Source organism: Urocitellus parryii, chromosome 16 (genome assembly GCF_045843805.1).
Source record: "Urocitellus parryii isolate mUroPar1 chromosome 16, mUroPar1.hap1, whole genome shotgun sequence".
NCBI classification, from domain to species: Eukaryota; Metazoa; Chordata; class Mammalia; order Rodentia; family Sciuridae; genus Urocitellus; species Urocitellus parryii.
In genome coordinates, this window is record NC_135546.1 from 14140565 (window position 1) to 14165748 (window position 25184).

General features: G+C 43.4%; 1 protein-coding gene across 3 annotated transcripts; it reads right to left on the minus strand.

Moving 5' to 3' along the window:
* Positions 1 to 12381: 12381 nt before the first annotated feature.
* Tada3 (transcriptional adaptor 3) lies at positions 12382 to 25154 on the minus strand. 3 transcript variants are annotated; one of them, XM_026383122.2, is made up of 9 exons: positions 24636 to 25154; positions 23747 to 23979; positions 22166 to 22422; positions 21985 to 22090; positions 19673 to 19814; positions 19466 to 19569; positions 17472 to 17581; positions 16626 to 16811; positions 12382 to 12887 (listed from the first exon to the last, which is right to left on the minus strand). In XM_026383122.2, exons 2-9 carry the CDS (start codon positions 23951 to 23953, stop codon positions 12695 to 12697), a joined length of 1305 nt encoding a protein of 434 aa, XP_026238907.1. In that variant the 5' UTR covers positions 23954 to 23979; positions 24636 to 25154; the 3' UTR covers positions 12382 to 12694. The 3 variants fall into 3 exon arrangements, with proteins under 3 accessions (XP_026238907.1, XP_026238908.1, XP_026238909.1); XM_026383123.2 differs by having other exon boundaries at positions 24632 to 25154; XM_026383124.2 differs by having other exon boundaries at positions 22172 to 22422; positions 24636 to 25153.
* Between the last annotated feature and the right edge of the window lie 30 nt (positions 25155 to 25184).

Consider the following 25184-nt stretch of genomic DNA (forward strand, 5'->3'; position numbering starts at 1 on the left):
TGTGTCAAAATGAAAAACAGAAAGGTTTGGAGGATGTAGCTCAATGATTGAATCATCTCTGGTTCAATCTCTGGTTCAACTGGGCATGGTGGTACACGCTTGTAATCCCAGTGGCTTGGGAGGCTGATGCAGAAGGATCACAAGTTCAAAGCCAGCCTCAGCAATTTAGGAGGGCTCTAAGCAATTAGCAAGACCAGGTTTCTAATAAAATATAAAAAAGGGCTGGGGATGTAGCTTAATGGTTAAGTGTCACTGGGTTAAATCCCCAGTACCAAGAAAAAAAAAAAAAAAAAAGCTCTAGTTCAATGTGTGTGCGCGCGCGCGCGCGCACATACACACACACACACACACACACACACACACACACACACACAGAGGAATCTATGGTTCACCAGACCAGAAATGGCACAAGATTCAAGAAAAAACACCAAGGACCAGGATCTTGGAGACTGAAACTAGAAACACAGTGCTCTTAGAATTTGCTTTCTCTCATCTCTCCTTGTCTCAATTTCTTTTTGCATGTTAAGTTTTTCCTCCTCTGTCAGTTAATATTCTCTACCTGGCAGGAAACATAGAGTGGTAGGCCCTACTTTCCCACTACACCCAGCAGAACTACCCTCAGTTTGACCTACTCTCAAAGAAGGATTCTGATTGGCTCTGCTTGAGCCTTGAATGACATGCCTCCCTCTTGGGCCCCACAATGCTGTTAGGGCAGTGTGGTACTATATTGGGCAAGTGTTACATGATGGGCAGCCACACCAGAATCACAGGAATGAAAGTTATCTTTTCCAAAGGAAATAGGAGTGCTGGGCAGGCAAGAACAACAAATCCATCTCAGCCCTGCTCCCACCAACCAGAGATAACCATTGTTGGCATTTTGGGTGCATATTCTTCCAGAGGGTTTTAGATACGGATACATGTACACACTTTCTCCTGTAGCCCCCACTTCCACTGAGCATATTTCAAGGTACTAATCAAAAAATGAGTCAAGAAAAGTTAAATATAGGGGCTGGGGATGTGGCTCAAGCAGTAGCGCACTCGCCTGGCATGCGTGCGGCCCGGGTTTGATCCTTAGCACCACATACCAACAAAGATGTTGTGTCTGCCGAGAACTAAAAAATAAATATTAAAAAAATTCTCTCTCTGTCTCTCTCCCCTCTCTCACTCTCTCTTAAAAAAAAAAAAAGAAAAGTTAAATATAAGGTGGGTGGAGTAGCAAACGCCTGCAATCACAGCATCTTGGGATCACAAGTTCAAAGCCAGTCTCAGCAATTTTGTGAGGCCCTAAGCAATTTAGCCAGACCCTGCCTTAAAATAAAAATGGCTGGGGATGTGCCTCAGTGGTTAAGAATTTCTGGGTTCAAAAAAAATTTCTGGTTCCCTGGTACTCCCCCCAAAAAGAAAAGAACAGTCAAATATATGCAGGAAAAATATATAATCTTTTCATCTTCTTTGTTTTCAAAAAGATGACAAAACAGGTCAGGCATTCTCCATTAATTCTTGAACCTGATGGAAAATAAGCCATTGCCTGAGTGAATGGTTTTCTAAGATTAGAGCAAATGAAAAAAATCAGAAGAAATAAATGGAGAGCTTTATTTATAAAAGTATTTAGCCTGGTGTCTTGGTGCAGACCTATAATCCCAGTACCTTGGCAGGCTGAGGCAGGAGGATCACAAGTTCAATCCCTCCCTGGGCAACTTAGTGAGACCCTGTCTCAAAATATAAAAGGTTGCTGTAATCGGAGGGGGTGAGGTGGGCTGAGGCAGGAGGATTGCAAGTTCAAAGCCAACATCAACAAAAGCAAGGCACCAAACAACTCAATGAGACCCTGTCTCTAAATAAAATATAAAATAGGGCTGGGGATGTAGCTCAGTGATCAAGTGCCCCTGAGTTCAATCCCTGGTACCAAAAAAATAAAAAGGATGTAGCTTAGTAGTAAAGCACCCCTGGGTTCAACCCTCCCAGTACCAAAGAAGAAGAAGAAAAAAAAAACTTTCAAAATCCAATTGTGATGCCTCATGTTTATGGTTTTAGGACTCCAGAGGCTGAGACAGGAGAAAGGCTTGAGCCCAGGAGTTTAAGACCATTCTGGGCAACATAGCAGGACTCTGTTTAAACAACAACAACAACAAAAAGTATGTAAAAAAAAAAAAAGATCCTGTGGCTAGAGAAAAAGAAAAGTCACCTTCTTCCTCTAAAATCAAAATCATAGCCAATAGTGAAACACAAATTTTAGACTGGGAAAACTGATGATAGGTTAATACTTTTATTATATAAACAACACGTAAAACTCATAACAGACTTGGAACCCAATAAATGGTCAAAGGACACAATAAACCTGGGACATTTTCTATATTAATAGTAATAAAAGAAGTACAGAACAAAAGAGGAGGTCATTTACAGCCATAAAGATTTGAAGTTTGAAAACAATCTAGTAACACCAAAGACTTGTGTTCACATGAGGAATGGGTACATCTAAATTCTCTTGGAAATGACTTGCTAAAGGATTTGGAAAGCAATTTTACAGTCTGCATCAAAGACCTTAATAATTTCCAAGCCTTTAAAAAAAATGTTACTGGGCTGGGGATGTGGCTCAAGCGGTAGCGCGCTCGACTGGCCTGCGTGCGGCCCGGGTTCGATCCTCAGCACCACATACCAACAAAGATGTTGTGTCCGCCGAGAACTAAAAAATAAATATTAAAAAATTCTCTCTCTCTCTCTCACTCTCTCACTCTCTCTTTAAAAAAAAAAAAAAGATGTTGTGTCTGCCGAGAACTAAAAAATAAATATTAAAAATTCTCTCTCTCTCTCTCTCTCTCTCTCTCTCAAAAAAAAAAAAAAATGTTACTGGGAGGTAACTGGGATTTGAACCCAGGATGCTCTATCAGAGCTACACCTCCTGTCCTTTTTAATTATTTATTTTGAGATAGAGTCTTGCTAATTTGTTGAGGGTCATGGTATTGAAGCAAATGTGTTAATTCCTGTAAAGTGCTTAACACTACCCTCAGAGGGTCCTTTAAAGAATCATCCTCCCAGGCTGGGGATGTGGCTCAAGTGGTAGCGCGCTCGCCTGGTATGCGTGCGACCTGGGTTCGATCCTCAGCACCACATACCAACAAAGATGTTGTGTCCACCGAGAACTGAAAAATAAATATTAAAAATTCTCTCTCTCTCTCCCCTCTCTCACTCTCTCTTAAAAAAAAAAAAAAAAAAAAAGAATCATCCTCCCAAGGTTGTGTCTTAATATTTCCTGAGTTTTCAACCAGTGTTGAGATAGGAAATCCTCTGAGGAGCTCAATTTTCATTTGCTGTGAAATTTCTGGAGAATATTTTTCAATATTTGATTCTGATGTTCAAATGAGAAATTGTTGGAAATTGTCAGGAAAACTGGATATGCTGTTGCTTCTAATATTAAACATTCTGAGACTAATTTCCTTTCTTTCCTTCTTTTTAAAATTGGGTACTTGGGATTGAACACAGGGGTACTCTACCACTGAGCTACATACCCAATCATTTTTATTTTTTATTTTGAGACAGGGTCTCTCTGAGCTTCTTAGGGGCCTACTAAATTGCTAACACAGGCCTTGAACTTGCTATCCTCCTCTCAGCCTCCCGAATGGCTGGGATTACAGGTGTGCACCACCATACCCAGCTAATGAGCTTAATTGTATTTTATGAAACTCACTGTGGGTATCTTTCATTTGATGCTTGCTTAAGTCCTCCTGAGGAAAAGGGAAAGAAAAATGGAGAAAGGAAAAAGGAAGGAAGGGAAAGAAGCAGATACAGTCTGAAAGGAATGCTCAGTGTGCCACATGCTAACGGTGTCAGCTAGGATATAGGTTTGGTTTCTCTAACAAACACCAAAAATAACTGTGACTCAAATAAAATGGAAGTGTACAACAGCCTAGCCAAAAACAGACCCTGTCTGACATGGTGACTACATGGTAAGAGGGACCCTGGCTGCCTCTCCTCTATTGCTCCATAGTTGGTTGGGATTGTCTCTGACCCTGTTTGAAGATGGCTTGACACCACATTTCATCTGACTTCAACGGAAGTGAGCACATAGCACAGCCCTTGGGAACCGATCACATAGTTACACAAATCTCTTCCACCCTCTACTCACATCTTATGGATCAAAACTTAGGCCCATGTTCAAAGAGAAGCTGGGGTATTGAGTCTTTCTGAGGCACAGGTCTAACTAAAAGTCAAGGCTTCTGTTCCTATAGAAGAAAGACTTTGGAGGACATCTGCTGCAACCAGTGTTTTTCTTTGCACATGCTTGTGCTCCCATCTCCCTGACTTTACTTTTACCCCCTCTAATCAGTCCACTAGCAGAGTATGTTCTGATTCAGAGTGCAATTATGGCACTAATCTGCAAACCAGCCATAGTTCCCTAGTACCTAGGAAAGTGAGTCTCAGACTTTAATGGACACCAAGAATCATGTAGAGGACATGTTATTTTTAATTATTTATTCATTTTTTTTTGCAGTTCTGGGGATTAAACTTAAGGTCTCACACATGCTAGGTAAATGCTCTACCACTGAGCTACATTTCTAGCCCATAATTCTTAATTTTTTTTTTTAAGGCACGGTCTCACTGTATTTTACAGGCTCGCTACATACTCTTGGGCTCAAGTGGTCCTTCTGCCTCAGCCTCCCAAGCAGGTGAAGCTGCAGACATGTATCTCAGCATCTGACTCAGAGGGCATGCTAAAACATGGCTAAGTCCTATTCCCAGAGTTTCTGATTTTGGAGGTCTGGGGCCTGAGAATTTGCATTTTTAGCAAGTTCCTAGGTGAAGCTGTTGCAGCTGGTTCAGGAACCATACTTTTAAGAACTATTGGCCTGGAGGAAGCTGAACATGGTGGCACATGACTATAATCCCAGTGATTTGGGAGGCTGAGGCAAGATTGCAAGTTTGAGGTAAGCCTCAGTAACTTCACAAGACCCTGTCTCAAAAGGGACTGGGTATGTAACTCAGTAGTAAAGCACCCCTGGATTAACCCCTAGTACAAAAAAAAAAAATTGGCCTGGAGAATAAACTCCATGCTAAGTCCGCCATCTAAAGCCTCTCCCAGCCTCGTCTCAACCTACTTTCCAGCTTCATGTTTTATCCTTCCTCCCCCTTCCACACACCCAGGGCTCCAGTCACACTGAAGTTTTCACCTCTCTCTAAGCAGGCCAGCTGTTCACACCTCTGTGCCTTGCTATTCCTTTTGTCTGAAATGTCATCTTCTGCCTGGCAACTTCTTTTCCATATCCTTCTGAGCCTCTCTGGACTCTGATCTATTGTTTTTTTGGTTTTGTTTGCTTTTTAATTTGTTCTAATTAGTTGTACATGACTGTAGAATGCACTTTGACACAATGTACACAAATGGAGGACAACTTCTTCAAAGACATGGACAAATTTCTAGAGACATATGACCTACCCAAACTGAATGAGGAGGTCATACATGATTTGAACAGATCAATTTCAAGAAATGAAATAGAAAATACCATCAAAAGCCTACCAATCAAGGAAAGCCCAGGACCAGATAGATTCTCAGCTGAGTTCTACAAGATTTTCAAAGAATAATTAACACCCAATAGTCCTCAAAGTAGTCCATGAAATAGAAAAGGAGGGAACCTTTCCAAACTCATTCTATGAGGCTTAAATCACCCTGATACCAAAACCAGACAAAGACACATCAAGGAAAGAAAACTTCGGACCAATATCCCTGATGAACATAGATGGAAAAATTCTCAATAAATTCTGGCAAATTGCATACAAAAACATATTTAAAAGATAGTGCACCACGATCAAGTGGGGTTCATCCTAGGGATGCAGGGTTGGTTCAACATACAGAAATCAATACATGTAATTCATCATATTAATAGACTTAAAAACAAGAATCAGGGACTGGGGTTGTGGCTCAGTGGTAGCACACTTGCCTAGCATGTGTGACACACTGGGTTTGATTCTCAGCACCACATACAAATAAATAAAATAAAGGTCCATCAACAACTAAAAAATATTTTTTAAAAAAACAAGAATCATATGATCATCTCAATAGATGCAGAAAAAGCATTTGACAAAAAACAGTACAGTTTCAAGTTCAAAACACTAGAAAAACTAGGGATAGTAGGAACATACCTCAACATTGTAAAAGCTATACATGCTAAACCCAAGGCCAGCATCATTCTAAGTGGAGAAAAATTGAAAGTATTCCTACTAAAAACTAGAACAACACAAGGATGTCCTCTTTCACTTCTATTCAACATCATCCTTGAAACTCTAGCCAGCCAGACCAATTAGACAAAAGAAATTAAAGGTAATTAAAGAAGAACTCAAACTTCAGTATTTGCTGATGACATGATTCTATATCTAGAAGATCCAACAAGTTCCACCAGAAAACTTCTAGAACTAATAAATGAATTCAGCAAAGTAGCAGGATATAAAATCAACACCCATAAATCAAATGCATTTCTATATATCAGTGATGAACCTACTGAAAGAGAAATCAGGAAAACTACTCCATTCACAATAGCCTCAAAAAAAAAAAAAAAAAAAAAAAACCTGGGAATCAGATTGAGGTGAAAGACCTCTATAATGAAACTGCAGAACACTAAAGAAAGAAATTGAAGAAAACCTCAGAAGATGAAAAGATCTCCCATGCTCCTGGATAAGCAGAATTAATATTGTCAAAATGGCCATACTACCAAAATGTTATATGGATTTAATGCAATTCCTGTTAAAATCCCAATGACATTCTTCATAGAAATAGAAAAAGCAATCATGAAATTTATTTGGAGAAATAGGAGACCCATAATAGTAAAGCAATCCTTTTCAAGAAAAGTGAAGCAGGAGACATCACAATACCAGACCTTAAACTATACTACAGAGCTATAGTAACAAAAATGGCATGGTATTGACACCAAAATAGACTTGTAGACCTGTGGTACAGAATAGAGGACACAGAGACAAATCCACATAAATTCGGTTATCTCAAGGGTGCCAAAAACATCCCTGGAGAAAAGATAGACTATTCAACAAATGGTGCTGGCAAAACTGGAAATTCTTGTGTAGCAAAATGAAGTTAAATCTCTATGTCTCACCCTGCACAAAAATCAACTCAAAGTAGATCAAAGACTTAGGCACTAGAACAGAGATCCTGTGCCTAATAGAAGGAAAAATAGGCCCAAATCTTCACCACATTGGCCTAGGATCTGCCTTCCTTAACAAGACTCCTAAAGCACAAGAAGTAAAATCAAGAGTCAATAATAGGATGGATTGAAATTAAAAAGCTTCTTTTCAGCAAAGGAAACAATTAATAACATGAGGAGAGAGCCTACAGATTGGGAGAAAATCTTTACCACATGTACCTCCAATAAAGCATTAATCTCTAGGATATATAAAGAACTCAAAAAATTTAACTCCAAAAAAATTAATAAATAAATAAAACAAATCAGTAAATGGGTTAAGGAACTGAACAGACACTTCATAGAAGAAGAAATATAATTGATCAACAAATATACAAAAAAGTGTTCAACATCTCTAGCAATTAAGAAATGCAAATCAAAACTATGATTTCATCTCACTCCTGTCAGAATGGCAATCATCAAGAATACAGGCAACAATAAATGTTAGCAAGGATGTGGGAAAAGGTACCCTCATATATTGCTGATGGGATTGCAAATTGGTGCAACCACTATGGAAAGCAGTATGGCAATTCCTCAGAAAACTGGGAAAGGAACCACCATTTGATTCAGTTATCCCACTCCTTGGTTTATACCCAAAGGACTTAAAATCAGCATAGTTCAGTAATGCAGCCACATCAATATTTATAGCAGCTCAATTCACAATAGCTAAATTATGGAACCAACCTAGGTGTCCCTCAATAGATGAGTGGATAAAGAAAAGGTGGTGTATATACTCAATGGAATATTACTCAGCTTTAAAGAAGAGTGAAATTATGGCATTTGCCAGTAAATGGATGGAGTTGGAGAATATCATACTAAGCCAAACAAGCCAATCCCACAAAACCAAAGGCCAAATGTTTTCTCTAATATGCAGATACTAATTCACAATAAGGCGGTGGGCACTAGGGAAGAATAGTTGTTACCTTAGATTAGGTAGAGGGAAGTGAAGGGAGGCGAGGCGAGGGGAGGGGTGTGGGGATAGGAAAGATAGTAGAATGAAACAGACATTTTTAAAAAATATTTATTTCTTTTAGTTCTACACATACCTTTGTTTTTATTTATTTATTTTTATGTGGTTAGGTTAAAACCCAGGGACTTGCACCCGCTAGGTGGGCGCACTACCTGAGCCACAACCCCAGGGCCCAGACATTATTACTTTATGTATATATATGACTACATAACCAACATGATTCTGCAACATGTACACTCAGAAAAATGAGAAATTATACCCCATCTATATATGCTATGTCAAAGTGCATAAATGCACTCCACTGTCATGTATAACTAATTAAAACAAATTTAGAAATTAAAAAGAAAAAAAAGCACACAGTGGCCGGGTGGGTAGAGCACACCTGTAATCCCAGCGGCTCAGGAGACTGAGACAGGATGATTGCAAGTTCAAAGCCAGCCTCAGCAAAAAAGCAAGGCACTAAGCAACTCAGTGAGACCCTGTCTCTAAATAAAATACAAAATGGGGTTGGGGATGTGGCTCAATGGCCTAGTGCCCCTGAGTTCAATCCCTGATACCATAGGAGAAAAAAAAAAAAAAAAAAGCACACAGTGGCTGGATGAATGGGTAAAAAGAATGGATAAAAATCAAGATCCACCAATATGTTTTCTGCAAAATAATTCACTTAAGGACACACATAAGTTGAAACTAAATAGATGGGAAAAAGATGTTCATGCAAAAGGTAATCTCATAGAGCAGGAATAGCTATACCTCAGACAAAACAGGCTTCATGTCAAAAACTGTCTCCAGAAATACAAAAGTAATTTTTTAAAAAAAGAATACATTTTGACACATTGTACACAAATGGAGCTCAACTTCAACTTCTCATTCCTCTGGCTGTATATGAGTATAATCATGTTTGTAGATATGGTAATAATATCTGTATCACTCCACTGTCCGTCCCACCCCCACACCCCTCTGATCTGTTGTTAAGTCACTGTCTGCCCCAGGCGCCTGCAGACTTAGTGCATTCTTCTAAGATGCCTCTGTCACCTTTGACCATCCAGTATCTTCCCATCACCTGAGCTTTAGTCACTTCATAGCTCTCAGCCATGTCAATAATGTCACTGGGTGAGACACAGAAGTCTGAAAGAAGAAATGGAGGCAAGTAGAGGGGGTCATAAGTGAATGGAATAACTGGGCACGTGAAGAATAAATGAACCCTGAGGGAGGACATGGCCCATGTGTAGTTCTCTCCACTGAGTCCTGAGCCCCAGGCCAGGAATGAAATTTACTCCCTGACTCTGTTTCTCCAGAGTTCCAGCCATTATTTCCTTCTCAGCAGGAGTTAACTGAGAGGCAAAGTGTTCCCCAGAGCACTCAGGACCCTCCCCACACACACACCATGGGTCAGAGCTGAACCCCTCTACTTTTATTCCCCTTGGTGTTTCCTTTTCTTTTTTGGTACTGGACATTGAACCAAGGGGTGCTTTACCACCAAGGTCCCCAGGCATTCTTATGTTTTATTTTAAGACGGGGTCTTGCTAAACTGAGGAGGCTGGCCTCGAACTTGCAATTTTTCTGCCTCAGCCTCATGAGCAGCTGGGATTACAGGCGTGTGCCACTGGGCTGGCTCCCCCTGCTGTTTCTCAGGGTACTTGGGATTCTAGAGAAACACTGTTGTACATGGTGGCGGCCTGCTGGGGCCAAGACACAAAAGCCTTTTGTGCAAATTACTGATAAAGTACGGGATGGTTTTATTTATTTATGTTTTTCAGAATGTTTTTAAATTAAAATAAAGTCCTCGAACTAATTTCCCCCTCTTCACGGGGAACCCAGCTTCCTCCAAACCTCACAAGGGAGGTCCCTTTGACTCCAGATGTAAGAACTGTCAAGGGCAAGGCAAGGTAGCACATGTCTGTAATCCCAGCAACTCAGGAGGCTGAGGCAAGAGGATCACAGGTTCAAGGTCAGCTTCAGCAACTTAGTGAGACCCTGTCTCAAAATAAAAATAAATAAATAAAAAGATCTGGGATGTAGCTCAGTGGTTACACACCCCTGGGTTCAACCCCAGGTATAGAGGGTTGGGGGTGAGGGAGGGAGAGAAAATAATTGGTGATTTCACAACTGATCCTTGAAAGTTTGGTCTTTTCCTTAGTGAGCCAAGCCCACTCAGTCTTCTAACATTCTTCCTTCTGTTTATAAGATCTACCTTCCTCTCCCTTACAATTCTACTCAACTATGGGACCTCCGTTCCCATTCCACCTCCTCCACAAAACCATTTCTGTTTCTGGAACTCTCTACCAATGACGCCTACCATACTTATGGTCTTGGCCTAATGCATATGGAAATTGAGTGGTTAATTAAGAGCAGAGGTGTCCACAAATAGGGCTACCATGTATGGCTGCACAGGTTGGGCACTCCCCAAGTGTAGGAAGTACTATTCATGTAGAATAATGGGACTGGGGTCCCACCGAGTTATATCCTGAAGAGGCTCTACCATCAAATCAAATGGCCTGACATTGAATACTGGCTCAACTACTCAATTGTTTGACTAAGCCTCAGTTTCCTCATCTGTGAATGGTATGGATGCAATTAGTACCACCATATGGGATAATTGGGAAGATCAGGTAGTTGAACAAGCTTAGGACAATACTTGGTATCTGGCTAACATTTACTGAGCACATAATTTCATTATTATTATTGTTATAGCTGACTTCTCATTTCATGTATGGGTTTCTTTTTTCTCTGAAAAGGCTATGAGCAACTTGGGGAAAATGGGTCACTCAAAAATTGTAGCAGCTTATCCCTGCACCTAAAGGGAAGCAGGATCTCATGTTGTCCCCTCTTAGGACCCTATGCTATTTCTCTTTTTGCCAAAGTCCACTTCTACTAGTTAGGGCATTTTTTAAGTTATAGATGACAAAACTTCAAAGCAAACTAGCTTAGGCTAAAAGCAAGATTTATGAGCTGATGTAACTGGGAAGTTCAAGGGAGGATCAGGCGTGGCTTGATCCAGGCCTCTAGCTACATCATTGGGACTCTATTTCCTTCTCCATCTCTTGGCTCTGCTTCTCTGAGTGGATTTTATTCTCAAGCAGATTCTTCCACATGGCAGGCAAGCGGGACAGTGGGTGGTCAAAGCTTATCATCTGTGGCTTATGATCCAGAAGGAAGTGACACTCAGCATCCATACAGGAATCTTAAGGAGGGCCTGAGTGGCCAGGTTGGGTTACGTGGCCATTCTACAGGCCAACCACTGTGACCAGAGGGATGGGGTGCTGTGATTGACCAAGCTGGGGTCATGCATCTACCCTCATTTGACAGTGACAGTTACACAATATCCACATGCAAGAGGCAAGGGACATTTATCTAGCAGAAAGAAATTTGCCATCTTCCTTACAGCTCAGTTCACATGTCATTTCCTCAGGAAGCTTCTCCTCCCCTGTGCCTTCTGTGGACCTCAACTTTCCCACAGTAAATTATTCTCTGACTCTCCTTCAGACTAGTCTGGGAACCCAAGGCAGGGACAAGAGCTTATTTATCTGTTTCTCAGGCCTAGCTTCCTCCCCAGGCTGAGCTGCTGCTGGTGGCCTGTCTAGCATTCACTGCCTCCTCCCTACTCAAACCATGTTGGGTTCCACCCTTTCCTCCCAAGGCCGTGGCATAGTGAAGTAGCAAACTCCACTCTATAGGCTAGCTTACACCCATTAGAGTCATCCCTTGCCAAGGGAATGTTCCAGGAACAGGCATGTGAGCCCTCGTTTGGGTAGCTGAGACATACAGATCCTGAGAAAGAGCTTTTTGCTCTTCTGAGTGGGCCCTGGGAGCCAGCCAGCTCCTGCTCTCTCCAGTGCTGGATATAAATGAGGGAGCATTTGGCCTCAGCTGCTATGGCCTGCCACCCCACAGCTGGCAGGGAACCTGAAAGAAGGAAGCTGACATGGTGGAGGGTAGTGGGGTGACAACTGAAGAACTGCACCCTTGATGGCCCTGCGAGTCGCTGGATTGGCCCATCCTGAATTCAACCCTGCCCTAGAACTGCCAGGAGCCCTGCCACCATGTTTCTGGGGTGTTCTGTTAACTGTAGCAACAAATATCCACAGGAAGGCGTCCCTGACTGAATGCTCCATTGAGTGGGCCAGGCTGGGCTACCTAGTGTGCCCTCTTAGACCCCCTGCCACGCACACAGTCCTTCCCACCTCACAGTCACAGACACTCAAAACACCTGGATGTTTTCTGTTTTTTTTTAAAAACCACAGCAGTCACTTTATTCTTAAGTTTGCACTTTACAAAACCACAAAGGAGAAGTCCTTGGTGGGGGAAGGGAGTGGGGGATGGTGAAGAGGGAAAAGAAGGAGACCCAGAAACTAAGCCTTGCCCCTGGGGACCAAGCAGAAACTGGACCCCAGGACAGCCCAGTAGGGCCTCCTGCAACCTAGCTGTACAGAGCTAGGCCTAAAGACCTCAGAAGAGGGCTGCAGTCCTCTAACTACTGTCACCATTTGATGGGCAACCATAGGCCAAGGCTTTTGCACCCAAAGAAGGAAGTGGGCCTGCACCAGGGCTACCCATCAAGTAGCTTCAGGATGCTCTCACGCTCCTTCAGGGTCTTCCAGGCCTGGTCCTTTTCCTTTTTGGTGGGGGTCCGCTTCTTCTGCCGGGCAGCCATGATCTTGCGAAAGGCGTCCATGACCTCATTGTCTGCCATTCGGACCCGTTGCCTTAGCTCCTGTCGGCTCACCTCCTCCTTCGCCAACCTGTGGGGAAAAGGGGCCATGCTCTTCCCATCTCCAGAATGTGGCCCCTCCTTCCAGACTCAGCCCATCATCCTAGGCTGGCACTCCTGTGACCATTTCACACAACCATGACCAAAGTGTCAAGTTAATGAACACGCTTATATGGTGCTATGGCTAGCCACTGAAAAATACGAACTCATATTGATCATGGAGGAGGCTGTGCACATGTGAGGCAGGGGGTATGTGGGGAAATCTCTGTACCTTCCTCTCAGTTTTGTTGTGAACTTAAAACTGCTCTAAAAAATATATAGACACACAGACTTTGATTGATCCTTCTAACAATCCTGGAAAATAAGTACTGTTATTCTCATGTTAACAATGAGGACACTGAGGCTCAAGAAGGACAAGAGATGCCCCAAGATCCCACACTTAGTGAGGGAGATTTGGAGTAGGCTGGCTCCAAACTCTTTTTGTTTTTTAAAATTTTATTTATTCTGCTAGGTGTGGTGGTTCACACCTGTAATCCCAGCAACTAGGTAGGCTGAGGCAGGAGGATCACAAGCAACTTAGTGGGGAGACTCTGTTTCAAAATAAAAAATAGAGGGGCTGGGGCGGGGCTCAGTGGTAGCGCACTTGCTCGGCATGTGTGAGGCACTGGGTTCAATTCTCAGCACCACATGTAAATAAATAAAATAAAGGTCATTCAACAACTATAAAATAAAATAAAAAATAGAAAGGAGTGGGGATGTAGGTCAATGGTAAAATGCCCCTGGGTTCAATCCCCCCAAATTTTTAAAATTATTCTCATTTATTTTGGGGGTCTTAGGGATTGAACACAAGGCACTCTACTACTCAACTACATCCCTATCCCTTTTTAAAAAAGATTTTTTGAGGGGGGGACTGGGGACTGAGTTCAGGGGCACTTGGCCACTGACCCACATCCCCAACCCTATTTTGTATTTTATTTAGAGACAAGGTCTCACTGAATTGCTTAGCACCTCACCATTGCTGAGGCTGGCTTTGAACTTGAGATTCTCTTGTCTCAGTCTCCCAAGCCACTGAGATTACAGGCATGTGCCACCACACCCAGCCCTTTTTAAAAAATTTTGACACAGGGTCTCACTAGTTGCCCAAAGTGCCCTTGAACCTGTGATCCTCCTATCTTAGGTTCCCATGTTGCTGAGATTACAGGCAGGTGCCACTTCACCCAGCTCCAAACTGTTTTTAAATAACACTGTTTAAAAAGTGTTCTGGCGCTAACAGGAGATCTATTTACTTAAGCATCCATATTCCATAGCAGCCTAAGGCCTTAGTAGGCCTGAGGCCCATAAAGTAGGGAGTGCTCAATCAGTCCCTCCAAGTAAGATCTGACTTGTAAATTCCGCTGATGGTGGAACTGAAGTTCATTAAGAGATCTGGTCCAACCTGTTACTTTTTTAGAAGGGAAGCTGCTGCTTAGGTAAGGAGTGTCTTGTTTAAGACCTGGAAGTTGGTCCACAGCAGGGCTCAGGGCTATCTCTGGCCTTCTGATAGTCTTAAACTAACTCTCCACTGCTCACTACTTCTGCAGCTACACATGTGACTCTTCTCTCTTCTAGCTCTTTCTCCCCTTCCCTCTGTGCCTCTTTCATTTGTATTTCTTCTTCTTGAACTAGAAAGAGGCTTAGATTCAGCCTTGGGCTCCAATCTCAGCTTGGCAATTTAATGGCCATGTGACCCTTCAGCAGAGCATTTCATTTCACTGGACCTTTATTTCCTCATTTGGTAAACAGGGAAAATACTACCTACTACCTGGGTGGTTGTCAAGATTAAAAGAGAAGGTGTGCAGAAAGCCCTGACACATAGTAGGCACTCAGGACACATTAGTTCCTGTTATCCTTAAAACCCTACCAGCTTGTCAGCAACTACTTCTGGGAGTGATGCATCTCTTTTTCTTTTCTTTTTTATTGGTATATTATAGTTGTCCATAATGGTGGGATTTGTTGTTATATATTAGTACATGCATACAATATAACAATATAATGTGGCCAATACTGAATGGCGCATCTCTTTACTGATCATCTACCAATAGACTGGAGGTCCTTTGCTCTGCCTTTCTTCCTAGTCCCCAGGAAAATGTCAGAAGAGATGCTAAGAGCTGGCCAAATGAACAAGTGTCTTGCCTTGTCAGGGTTCTGTGAAAATAAGACACAGTACCTGCCTGAAAGAAGCAAACAATCTTGTGTAGGTTGTTTCTTTTCTTTCTTTTTGGTACTGGGGGTACTTTACCACTGACCTGCATTCCCAGCCCTTTTTATTTTTTGAGACAGGGCCTTGCTAAATTGCTTAGGGCTTAAGTTGCTGAAGCTGGCCTTGAAGTTGTGATCCTCCTGTTTCAGCCTCTCAAGTTGCTGCGTTTACAAGCATGTACCACTGTGCCTGGCTTGGGTTATTTCTTTATCTCCCTAATAACAGGACAGTTCCTACCATGGTCTTCCTCCAAATGTCACCTATATCCTTGTTGTGATCAATGTAGGGCAAGATGGATGGGAATTCATATAAAATGAATAGCACCATAACTGATTCCCTAAAGATTTTTTTTTTTTCCCCACCTGGTTCCGGTGACTAAAACCAGGAGCACTCTGCCAGTGAGCTACATCCCTAGGCTTTTTTTTTTTTTTCATCTTATTTTTACACTGAGATTACAGGTGTATGCCACTGTGCAGAACAAGTTTTAAAACACTGGTCACTTTCAAGTGATAGACCAATGAAAATCATACATGTCCAAAAAAATGTTAACAGTTGATCAATCTAGGTGGAGAGCATATTGGTATTATTGTATTATTCTGATTTTTCTCTTTGAATGAAGTTTTTCATAATATGAAATAAAACATGAAAGAAAAAGAAAATAAGGTGAGGGCAGGGGACAGCTCAGGGGTAGAGTGCTTGCCTAGTATGTGTGAGGCCTGGGTTTAATTCTCAGCACTACCTATAAATAAATAAAATAAAAGTCCATTTGCCGGGCTCAGTGGTGCACATTTGTAATCCCAGCAGTTCGGGAGGCTGAGACAGGAGAATCGTGAGTTCAAAGCTAGCCTCAGCAATGGCGAGGTGCAAAGAACTTAGTGAGACCCTGTCTCTAAATAAAATAAAAAATAAGGCTTGGGGTGTGGCTCAGTGGTTGAGTGCCCCTGAATTCAATTCCCCTGCCTCAAATAAATAAATAAAGTTCCACCGACAACTGAAAAAAAAAAAAAGGGTGGGATGTAGTTCAGTGGTTAAGAACTTCTGGATTCTACCAGTACCAAACAAAACAAAACAAAACAAAACACAACCCTCAAACACCAGGCATAGTAGAGCACACCTGTAATCCAAGTGACTTAGAGGGCTGAGTTAGGAGAAGCACAAATTCAAGGCGAGCCTCAGCCACTTAGTGAGAATCTTCTCAAAGTAAGAAAATAAAAAGGCTAGCAATGTAGCTCAGTGGTGGAGCATTCCTAGGTTTAATCCCCAGTACCGAAAAACAAAACAAAAATCCCTCAAATCAATCAATCACAGGTGCCTGAAGGCCTTAGTCCTGTGGAATGAGACTCCCTCAGAGGCATAACCAGAGGGGTGTTGCCTAACACTGATATTTTTTTCCAAGACTTTCCTGGTGATGCAAAGGCTCAGCTAGATTTGAAAAGCCTGTCTAAAACCTTGAGAGGTGACCAGCAGTGGCTGAGGCCTCCTTGGCCTCTTCCTTGAAGCCCCTGGATCATGCCTCCGGTCCAAACTCACCTCAGCAGGTCGTGCTTCTTGGTGCGGTTGTGAGCACTGAGTGCCTTTAGCTCAGCCTGTCGTTTGCGCAGCTCAGCAAGGACCTCATCCTCTGAGTCCTCTGCAGGGCGGTCCTCGGACTCCAAAAGGCCCTGGGCAATCAGCTCTTCCTTAATGCGGCTCTCCAGGGACTTGGTATGCGGCACACTGTGGGGCATGGCAGGCCCCCTTAGTCTCCAGAAAATGGCCCCTCAGCTCTAGGGTTATCTTGGAGGGGGTGTACTCAGAGGTTCCCAGGGATTCCCAAGGTCAGGGAACACTTTCTATTTGCTCTGGGAACCCCCTCTATTTCCAAATATAAATACACAAATACATATACATATTTTCCAGATTTTGCTATATATTAATTATAATGTTTGCTATAAATTATTCCAGGGAAAACTATGTGTTCACATTTTAATATATTTTAAATAAAAATAGGATCATACTGTCCATACTGGACTATAATGAATAGTTTCACCATTTGTTACTCTATTGTTTATATGCTTTTATGTCAATTAAGTATTTTTTTTAATATGATTCATAGTTGCAAGTTACCTCATCATATGGAGGTAGGACAACTGAGCCAACAAATAAAATCCCCTTCAGTTGGGCATGCAGGCTACTTACACTATAAGCAGTATGAACTAGCCTGTACTCAGCCTGTGTATGCAGAAATGCTGGGCTAGCACTCATGATGAGACTTCTACTGGACTTTACTAGACTCCCCAGCCTTGCTGTTAATACAAATCTCCCCACATCAAGAAGAGCAGAAGCCAAAAGCCAAGCAAAGGCCAGGCTATGAGGGGTAGACAGGATGCCACTCACCTGAAGGGCTTGTTCTGATTGCGGGGAGAGGTGCTTGCCCCGTCGGCCCCCGATTCTTTCCCAGACATGTCAGGAATAGGAGAGTCCTCCATAGGGGAAATAATATTTTCCTGGAAGACCACAGAAATGGGGTGGAAAGAGAAAGATTTGTAGTATTTCATTTTTCCTACTGATCTTCATAGATAAGCCTTCAGGGGCCGGAAATACCCTTTAATTTTTTCATTTCACCCTTTTCTGGGAAGCCTTCGAAAAAAGTGTTGATCATTCTACAAATTCCTTTTTTGTTGTTGTTGTTTTGGGTATTGATACCAGAAACAGGAAACACAAAAGAATGATAATAACTCAACAACAGTAGTAGGAGCAGCTAAGGTTGATAAAGCATTTGCAAGGAACCCTGCACTGTGGGACATGTGTGGGAGAGGGGGCGAGCCGACCCAACTGTGCTCTCCTTTCTTCCATAATAGCTGGGCACAACTGCATTTCCTAAGTTCCCTTGTAGTCAGGTGTGGCCATGGAATACTTTTCTCCAGGGGAAAATAATCAAGAGATGTCCCAGCTAGTTAAGGCCCCCAAAGCTTCCTTTACATATTGCTCCTTGTTGCCCATCACAGTGGTGTATACCTGCAATCCTAGTGACTCAGGAGGCTGAGGCAGGAGGATCGAAAATTTGAGGTCAGCCTCAGCCAACTTAGCAAGGTCCTAAGGAATTTAGTGAGACCTTGTTTCAAAATTAAAATTAAAAAAGACTAAGGATGTAGCTCAGAACCTGGGTTCAATCCTCAGAACCAACCAACCAAACATACTCTTCCATTTTCAATCTTTGTAGGATTGAAGTAGCAATCACACCCAGAGTGACTGTGCAAAGCCACCATAAGTGGGCATCTGTCTTGGTGGTGTAGGGCCATGACCTTCCCCTACCTCTACCTTATTCAACCTGGAACATGTGCCCCAGATTGTTATATGAGAGAGAAATAAATTATTGTCTTTGAGACAAAAGAAGAAACTGAGGCTCAGTGAGGTGAGAGGTTGTGCCCAAGGTCAGGCAGTGGGTATTAAGATAAAGACCCTGAAGTAAGGGTTTGATCCTACCTTTGCCTATTAGCTGTGTGATCTTAAGGAAACTTTTCTGAACCTCAGTTTTCTCACATGTAACACAGAGCTAACCACTGTCATTGCTCGCATAAGATGTGTGGAAAGCCTCACACAAGACTTAGCCCTTTGCCTACACTCAGCAAAAGAGACTGTGGAAGAGAAGCTATCTTTGGAGGTTAGAGACTAGGAAGGATGTGAGACTAGCTTCTAGAATATAGTAATGCTTTATTTTGTGATCTCTAGGTTGGTAATACATAAAGCTGATAAACATAAAGCTCCTTCTCCTTTTATTATTTTTTTTTAATTTTTTTTGTACAGGGGATTGAACCCAGGGGCGTTTTACCACGGAGCCACATTCCAGTCCTTTTTATTTTTAATTTTGAGACATGGTCTTCCTAAGTTGCTCAGGGTTTTTCTAAGTCTCTGAGGCTGGCCTCAAATTTGCCATCTTTTTTTTTTTTTGGGGGGGGGGTACTGGGGATTGAAATCAGGGACCAACACTCAACCACTGAGCCACATCCCAGCCCTATTTTTTTGTATTTAGAGACAGGGTCTTAGTAAGCTACTTGGTACCTTGATGTTGCTGAGGCTGGCTATGAACCTATGATCCTCCTGTCTTAGTCTCTCAAGCTGCTGAGATTACAAGTGTGCACCACTGTGTCCAGCCAAACTTGCCATCCTTCTGCCTCAGCCTCCTGAGTCACCACACTGGATAAAGCATTTTTTTTTTAATTGTACATGGACACAATGCCTTTATTTTATTTATTTTTATGTGGTGCTAAGAATCGAACCCACTGCCTCATGCCTGCTAGGCAAGTCCTCTACCACTGAGCCACAACCCCAGCCCTAAAGCATTTGTTTAAAAAGGAAATGTGGTTCCTGTTTTGAGCTGGCATACTCACCTCCACCAGGGCCTGCAGGAGGCGCTGTGTGAGGGCACCAAAGGGGCACCCATCTTCTGGCTGTTCATGCTGGGCCTCTGACTTCTTCAACAGGGCATCCACATCTGAGGTAAACAGAATAGAGAAGGACAGGTGGGCTGAAGATGGAAACCCAAGTCCTGGCCTGGGGTGGGACAGGAAGGGAGGGGCAAGGAGGAAGGAACTTACCTTTAGTGTCTAGTTCAGTCAGTGGCCCCATGAGACCTTTCTTCTTGTCAGCCACAGCTGCTGCCCGGGCCCCGTCCTTCTGCTCTTCCAGCAGGTCCTCCTGGGCCCAGCGCTGGGAATAATGCTTCCCCAGGGGTGGGATCTGTGGGAGAAATGCCATTTATCCTTGAAGGGTAAACACTAGCTGGCCATGCCTAGAGCATGGAAGGCTCTGCTTGCACTTGACATTGCCAGCAAGCTTTCCATTCACTTATTTTTACTGTCTCCCAAGTCCTTAACCCAGGGTCATAGGTGGTGCCACATACAGATGGAAAGGGACAAAGAAGATAAAATCTCTACACTCACATTCTAGACAGGCACATAAAGAACCAAAACACAGCTGGGCACAGTGACGCACACCTGTAATCCTAGCAATTTGGGAAGCTGAGACAGGAGAATTCCAAGTTTAAGGCCAGCATCAGTCATTTAAGCAAGAACCTCAGCAACTCAGTGAGACCCTGTCTCAAAATAAAAAATAAAAAGGGGTGGGGATGTAGCTCATTGTTTATATGCTTTTATGTCAATTAAGTATTTTCTTTAATATGATTCTCAGTTGCAAGTTACTTCGTCATATGGAAATAGGACAACTGAGCCAATAAATCCCCTTCAGTTGGGCATGCAGGCTATTTACACTACCTGGGTTCATTCCTGAACTGAAATGATTTCCTAACTATAGAACCCAAAATAATATGGACATATGGGCTGTCTCAGTCACAACTATTGCCTCCACAGAAGAGAACTAGGAGATTCTGGGTGAAAGCAAATTATTTTTTGTGTTGCTTGAGCTTACTACTGCCTATATGGATTGCTTTTTCAAGTAATTTGGTGGTGGTTTTGTTTTGTTGGTTGAGTATTGACCATAGAGCCTCTCAAAAGCTAAGCATGGGTTCTGACACAGAGGTAGAGCCTGTCCTCAAATTTTAAAAAAATTCAGACACGTGAAATTAAAGAGGTAGAATCAAGATGTTGTGGTAGTACAAATATGAGAATATTTTGCTGTGAAATGTGAAGTCATTTTGGTGGTGGTAATGAGATCAGGGCCTTGAAGGGAAAGTCAATCCCTCAAGGGGAGAAGAGCTTATGTACGGGCCTAGAGACCTAGAGTGATGGCAAGGTACTTGGCAGGGCTGGTAAATACAGCAAAGAAGAGGGATGTGGCCAAGGAAACTAGAGAGGGGCACTGGGGCCGTATCACCATGAACCAAGACACTTGAACTCAATCCTGTGGATAACAGCAGCTAGGCCAGGCCTGGAAGCAGGCCCACGTCATAAGCACCTCTAATTGTGGCAGGTGAGCTATTGTAAAGGACCCCCTCCAAGTATTTCTCATACTTTCTTTAATAAAATATGCTTTTATTTTCATTGTAGAAAAACTAACTTTTAATGTGGGCATAGTAGTGCATGTCTGTAGTCCCCAGCCACCGAGGGGACTGAGTCAGGATCGCTTGAGCCCAAGGGTCAAGGCTTGCTTGGACAATATAGTGAGATCTGTCTCTTTAAAAATTCTTTTAAGCTGGGTATGGTGGCACAAGCTTGGAAACAAGCTTCAGGAAACAGGAGGCAGTAAGATCACAAGTTCAAGGACAGCGTGGGCAACTTAGTAGGACCCTGTCCATAAATAAATAAATAAATAAATAAGTGGGCTGGAGATATAAACGGGTATCTCCAGCCTATTTATTTATTTATTTATTTATTTATTTATTTATTTATTTATTGTGCCCTTTGGTTTGATCTCTAGTATCTCTCATACACATACACACACATACACATACACACACACACACACACACACACACACACATACAATTCTCATATATTAAAGTAAACTCAGTCTGAGGCAGGAAGACTATAAATTCAAGGTCAGCTTCAGCAACATAGTGAGACCCTGCCTGAAAATAAAAAATATAAAGGGCTGTGACTTGGTGGTTAAGCACCCCTGGGTTCAATCCCTGGTACACTCCACCCCCACAAAAAAAGAAACTCTATAAAAGGTGAAGGCATAAACCAAAGCAGAGAGGATAGAGATGAGGGGACAAGGGGGACCTTCACTGATGTAGCTGCCTGAGGCTGTGGTGCCATGTCTGGGGTCCAGAGAAAGTGGTGCAAGAAGAAAGCTGAGAGTCTGAGCCTAGAGTCTGGATAGGCTAATGCAGCATACAGGGGGCTGCCAGGGTAGGGAAGGGCACATGATGCATGGCTCTGCTGTCTATGATTCTGAGGCACCACTGATCCTCTTGTTCTCCCCCTTGTCTGTGCAGGCCCAGCATTTCTACCTTGTAATGTTCAGCTTCATCTTCTGGGGGTTTCAGGAGTTCCTCCAGCGTGCGCACCTCCTCACTGGTGATATCAGCACAGTAAGGCTCCACAGAAGCCCAGAACCTGTAGGGAGAAGCAGATCCTGAGTGAGTACCCTTCTGGGCCTCAGTCTTGGGTCCTCCCACTATGTTCTCTGACCAGAACCTGTTGGGGGCATCATTCTTGGGGATCCGTGGCACATCAATTGGGTCATCAGTAAATTCATATTCCTGGATCTTGGGTTGAAGGTTTTTGGATTTGGGTCGCCCAGGGCCAGGGCCTGGCCCATGTCCAGCCTTCCCTTCCAGTTTCTGCTTCTTGGGTTTTCCATGTTTAGGGGGAGCTCCAAGCTCATGGTCTCGACCCAGTTTCATGAATCTTCGGTCACCTTTCTTATCCTGCCAGTCAGTAAGGATCTGAAATTTACAGAGATTGTCACTGAGAAGGAGGGAATAACTCTTTTTTTTCCAATAAATAAATTAGGATCTAGAATTCAAGGAGGCTCCAGGATTTCCCCCTTACCGTTTTGCTTAACAAACTCCTAATCATCCTTTAAAACTCAGTTTTTTTTTTAAATGGATCTTTTATTTATTTATTTATTTATTTAATATGCTGTGCTAAGGAGTGAACCTAGGGCCTCACACATGCCAGGCAAGTATTCTACCATTGAGCCACAACTCTAGCCCCTAAAACTCAGCTTTCATAGGATTTTACTCACATACTTCTCAACTTTCCATTCACCTATCTGTCTGTAGTCTTATTCACCTATGTATCACCCAAGCTAGTCACACACAGTAGAAAAGTCAAATAAATGATCAGACCCCAGTGCATGTCAGCCCTGGGGAAAAATGCTGGAGGTGACTTTTTGTGAAGACTCCCAGTAAACTTTAATTTCAAATGTCAACCGCCTGCAAAGCTTTCCTTGCCTCAGTTACCTAGCTTCCTTGGTTTTAAAACACAACTGATTGTACCACAAATACTTTTAGGTAAAGTTAAAATGGCATCTCCTCCCTCTCTGAATCTGGCATCTTGTACTTTCACTGGAGACCCAATCATGTTGACTGATCACACTGCAAAAGCACTGTACCTTGTCTCTTTACTGGACTAAGCTACCTGAGATCAGGAAACTTATCATAACCATCTCTATTCCCCAAGATCCAGATTGGTGCCTAGGACTTGGAGCTCTGGGGATGTTAATACACTGAATAAAAATAACTGTAATAGTAGCTATAACATTTGGAATGTTTACTTAGTGTCAGACACTGGGCTGAGCCTTTGCAAACATTCTTTTAATTCTCACAAAAGATCTAAAGTGAATTCTATTGTTAAGCCCACTTTGCTGACAGGCTCAGAGATAGGAGCTAACTTTCTCAAAGTCACATAGGTAAAAAACATCAACACTACAAAGTGCTTAGGCAAAGGTTCAAATCTAGATCTCCCCATTCCTTTTAGTTGGCAAGTTCCCTGATGGCAAAATGGTTCTAAATTATCTCCCTCTACTGATTAGCACAGGACCCAAAACATAATGGTAAGTGGGATCAATAAAAGCTTAGTGAATGAGAACACTTGCAATTTACAAGGATTATGAACATTATATGTATTTAATGTATCACATGGGCTGTTTGTGTATCTCTCTCTTCCCATCAGTCCCTCAACCTCAGCATATGAAGCTAACCTAATGACCCACCCCATAACTTGACACAGTGCATTTCCGGTGATGTCCCCTCTTTGGGGTATCACCTGGGTTTCAGCCTCCAGCACACGCAGACGCCGGCTGGCAGAGGACAGCAAAGTCTCAAGCTCCAGCTGCAAGGTGTCCAGCTCCTCAATGCCGATGCCATCATCCTCAGAGCGGGCCAGCACTGCTGTGTAGCGAGGACACACCTTCAAGTGGTCCACAGATTTGAAGTCATGGAACTGCAACGGGCAGTCCTTTAGCTCACTCATGGCCCAAGAGATGTAACCCTGTGGAGCTGGAGAAGAAAGGGCTGTTGATGGGAGACAGTGGCATGAGAAAAGCCCAAAGGCTTCTTCCACTGGGGAATTCAACAAGAAAGTCAAGTTTCATTCTTACTAACAAGATTGACAGCACAGATCCTATTTACAAAGCACCTACCATCCACTAAGCTAGGTGCAGAGCTTATCTTACTGAATTCCTCACCCACCTCCATAAGCAGGGACCACTGTGATGCTCTTTTTTACAGAGAAAGAAACTAAGACTCTGAAAGGGTGAGGACATGCTTAAGTTTCCAAAACTCAACTTGACCCCAGGTAGTTCCTGAGTGTGCAGTCTCTGTGCCCAGGCTTCCTGATGCCCTTCCCTCCTGTTCGTCTCCTGAGCCTCTGAGTTTCAACCATCCCCCTCCTTACAACATTCTCTGTGCCTCCCAGCCTCTCCTTGTTTCATCCTATTCCACCTTTTCCCCTTTCTATGCCACCTTGGCTGGTTTGGAAGGCTGGTTGGGAGACAAAACTGAGTTCAAGCCCATTTTCTATTTATGTGCCTCTGAACACGTTATTTAAACGGAGTCTCAGTTTTTCCATATGCAAAATGGGGACAAAACAAGAGGTCTCTCTTTCCCCCATAGAAGTATGAATCTGTAAAATGGGGACAACAGTACCTACCTACCTGGGATGTGCTGAGGATTAAGAGATGATGCCCAGTTCAGTGCCTGGCACCGAAGAAGTGGGACTGCTTAATGGCTGCCCCACCCGTGGGTCGCCTCAACGTCCCGCCTCCAGCGTCCCCGTCCTCTAGGGAGCCCCTAACGCAGCCCCCGCCCCCTCTGCCTCCTCTCTACGGCCTCCCGCGGCCCCCGGGCCGCAGGAGGGGGCGGGGAGCCGTGGTCTAGCCGAGCAACCGCCCCGGAACTGGCTATGGGCGGAACCCTGTAGTTGACGCGGGGGCGGGGAGACGGCTAGGGCGAGCCCACTGAGGCCAGCGGGGGGTTGGGGTGCGGGCAGCCAGCGAGCCTGCGGAAGGCCTCTGTAATAGGCCTCCAGAGGACTCTTGGGGACAGCCCGAGGCCGGGGGCGGGGCTCGGCAGCCGAGATCTCCGCGCGGCAGTTAGCTCCACCAAGCCCCAGGGGCTGCAGGTAGGAGGGGCGCGGAAAAAGGATGGGGGCGCAGCGCCGGAAGGAACGTAAGCTTCTCCGCCTCGGCTTGTCCTAATTTGGT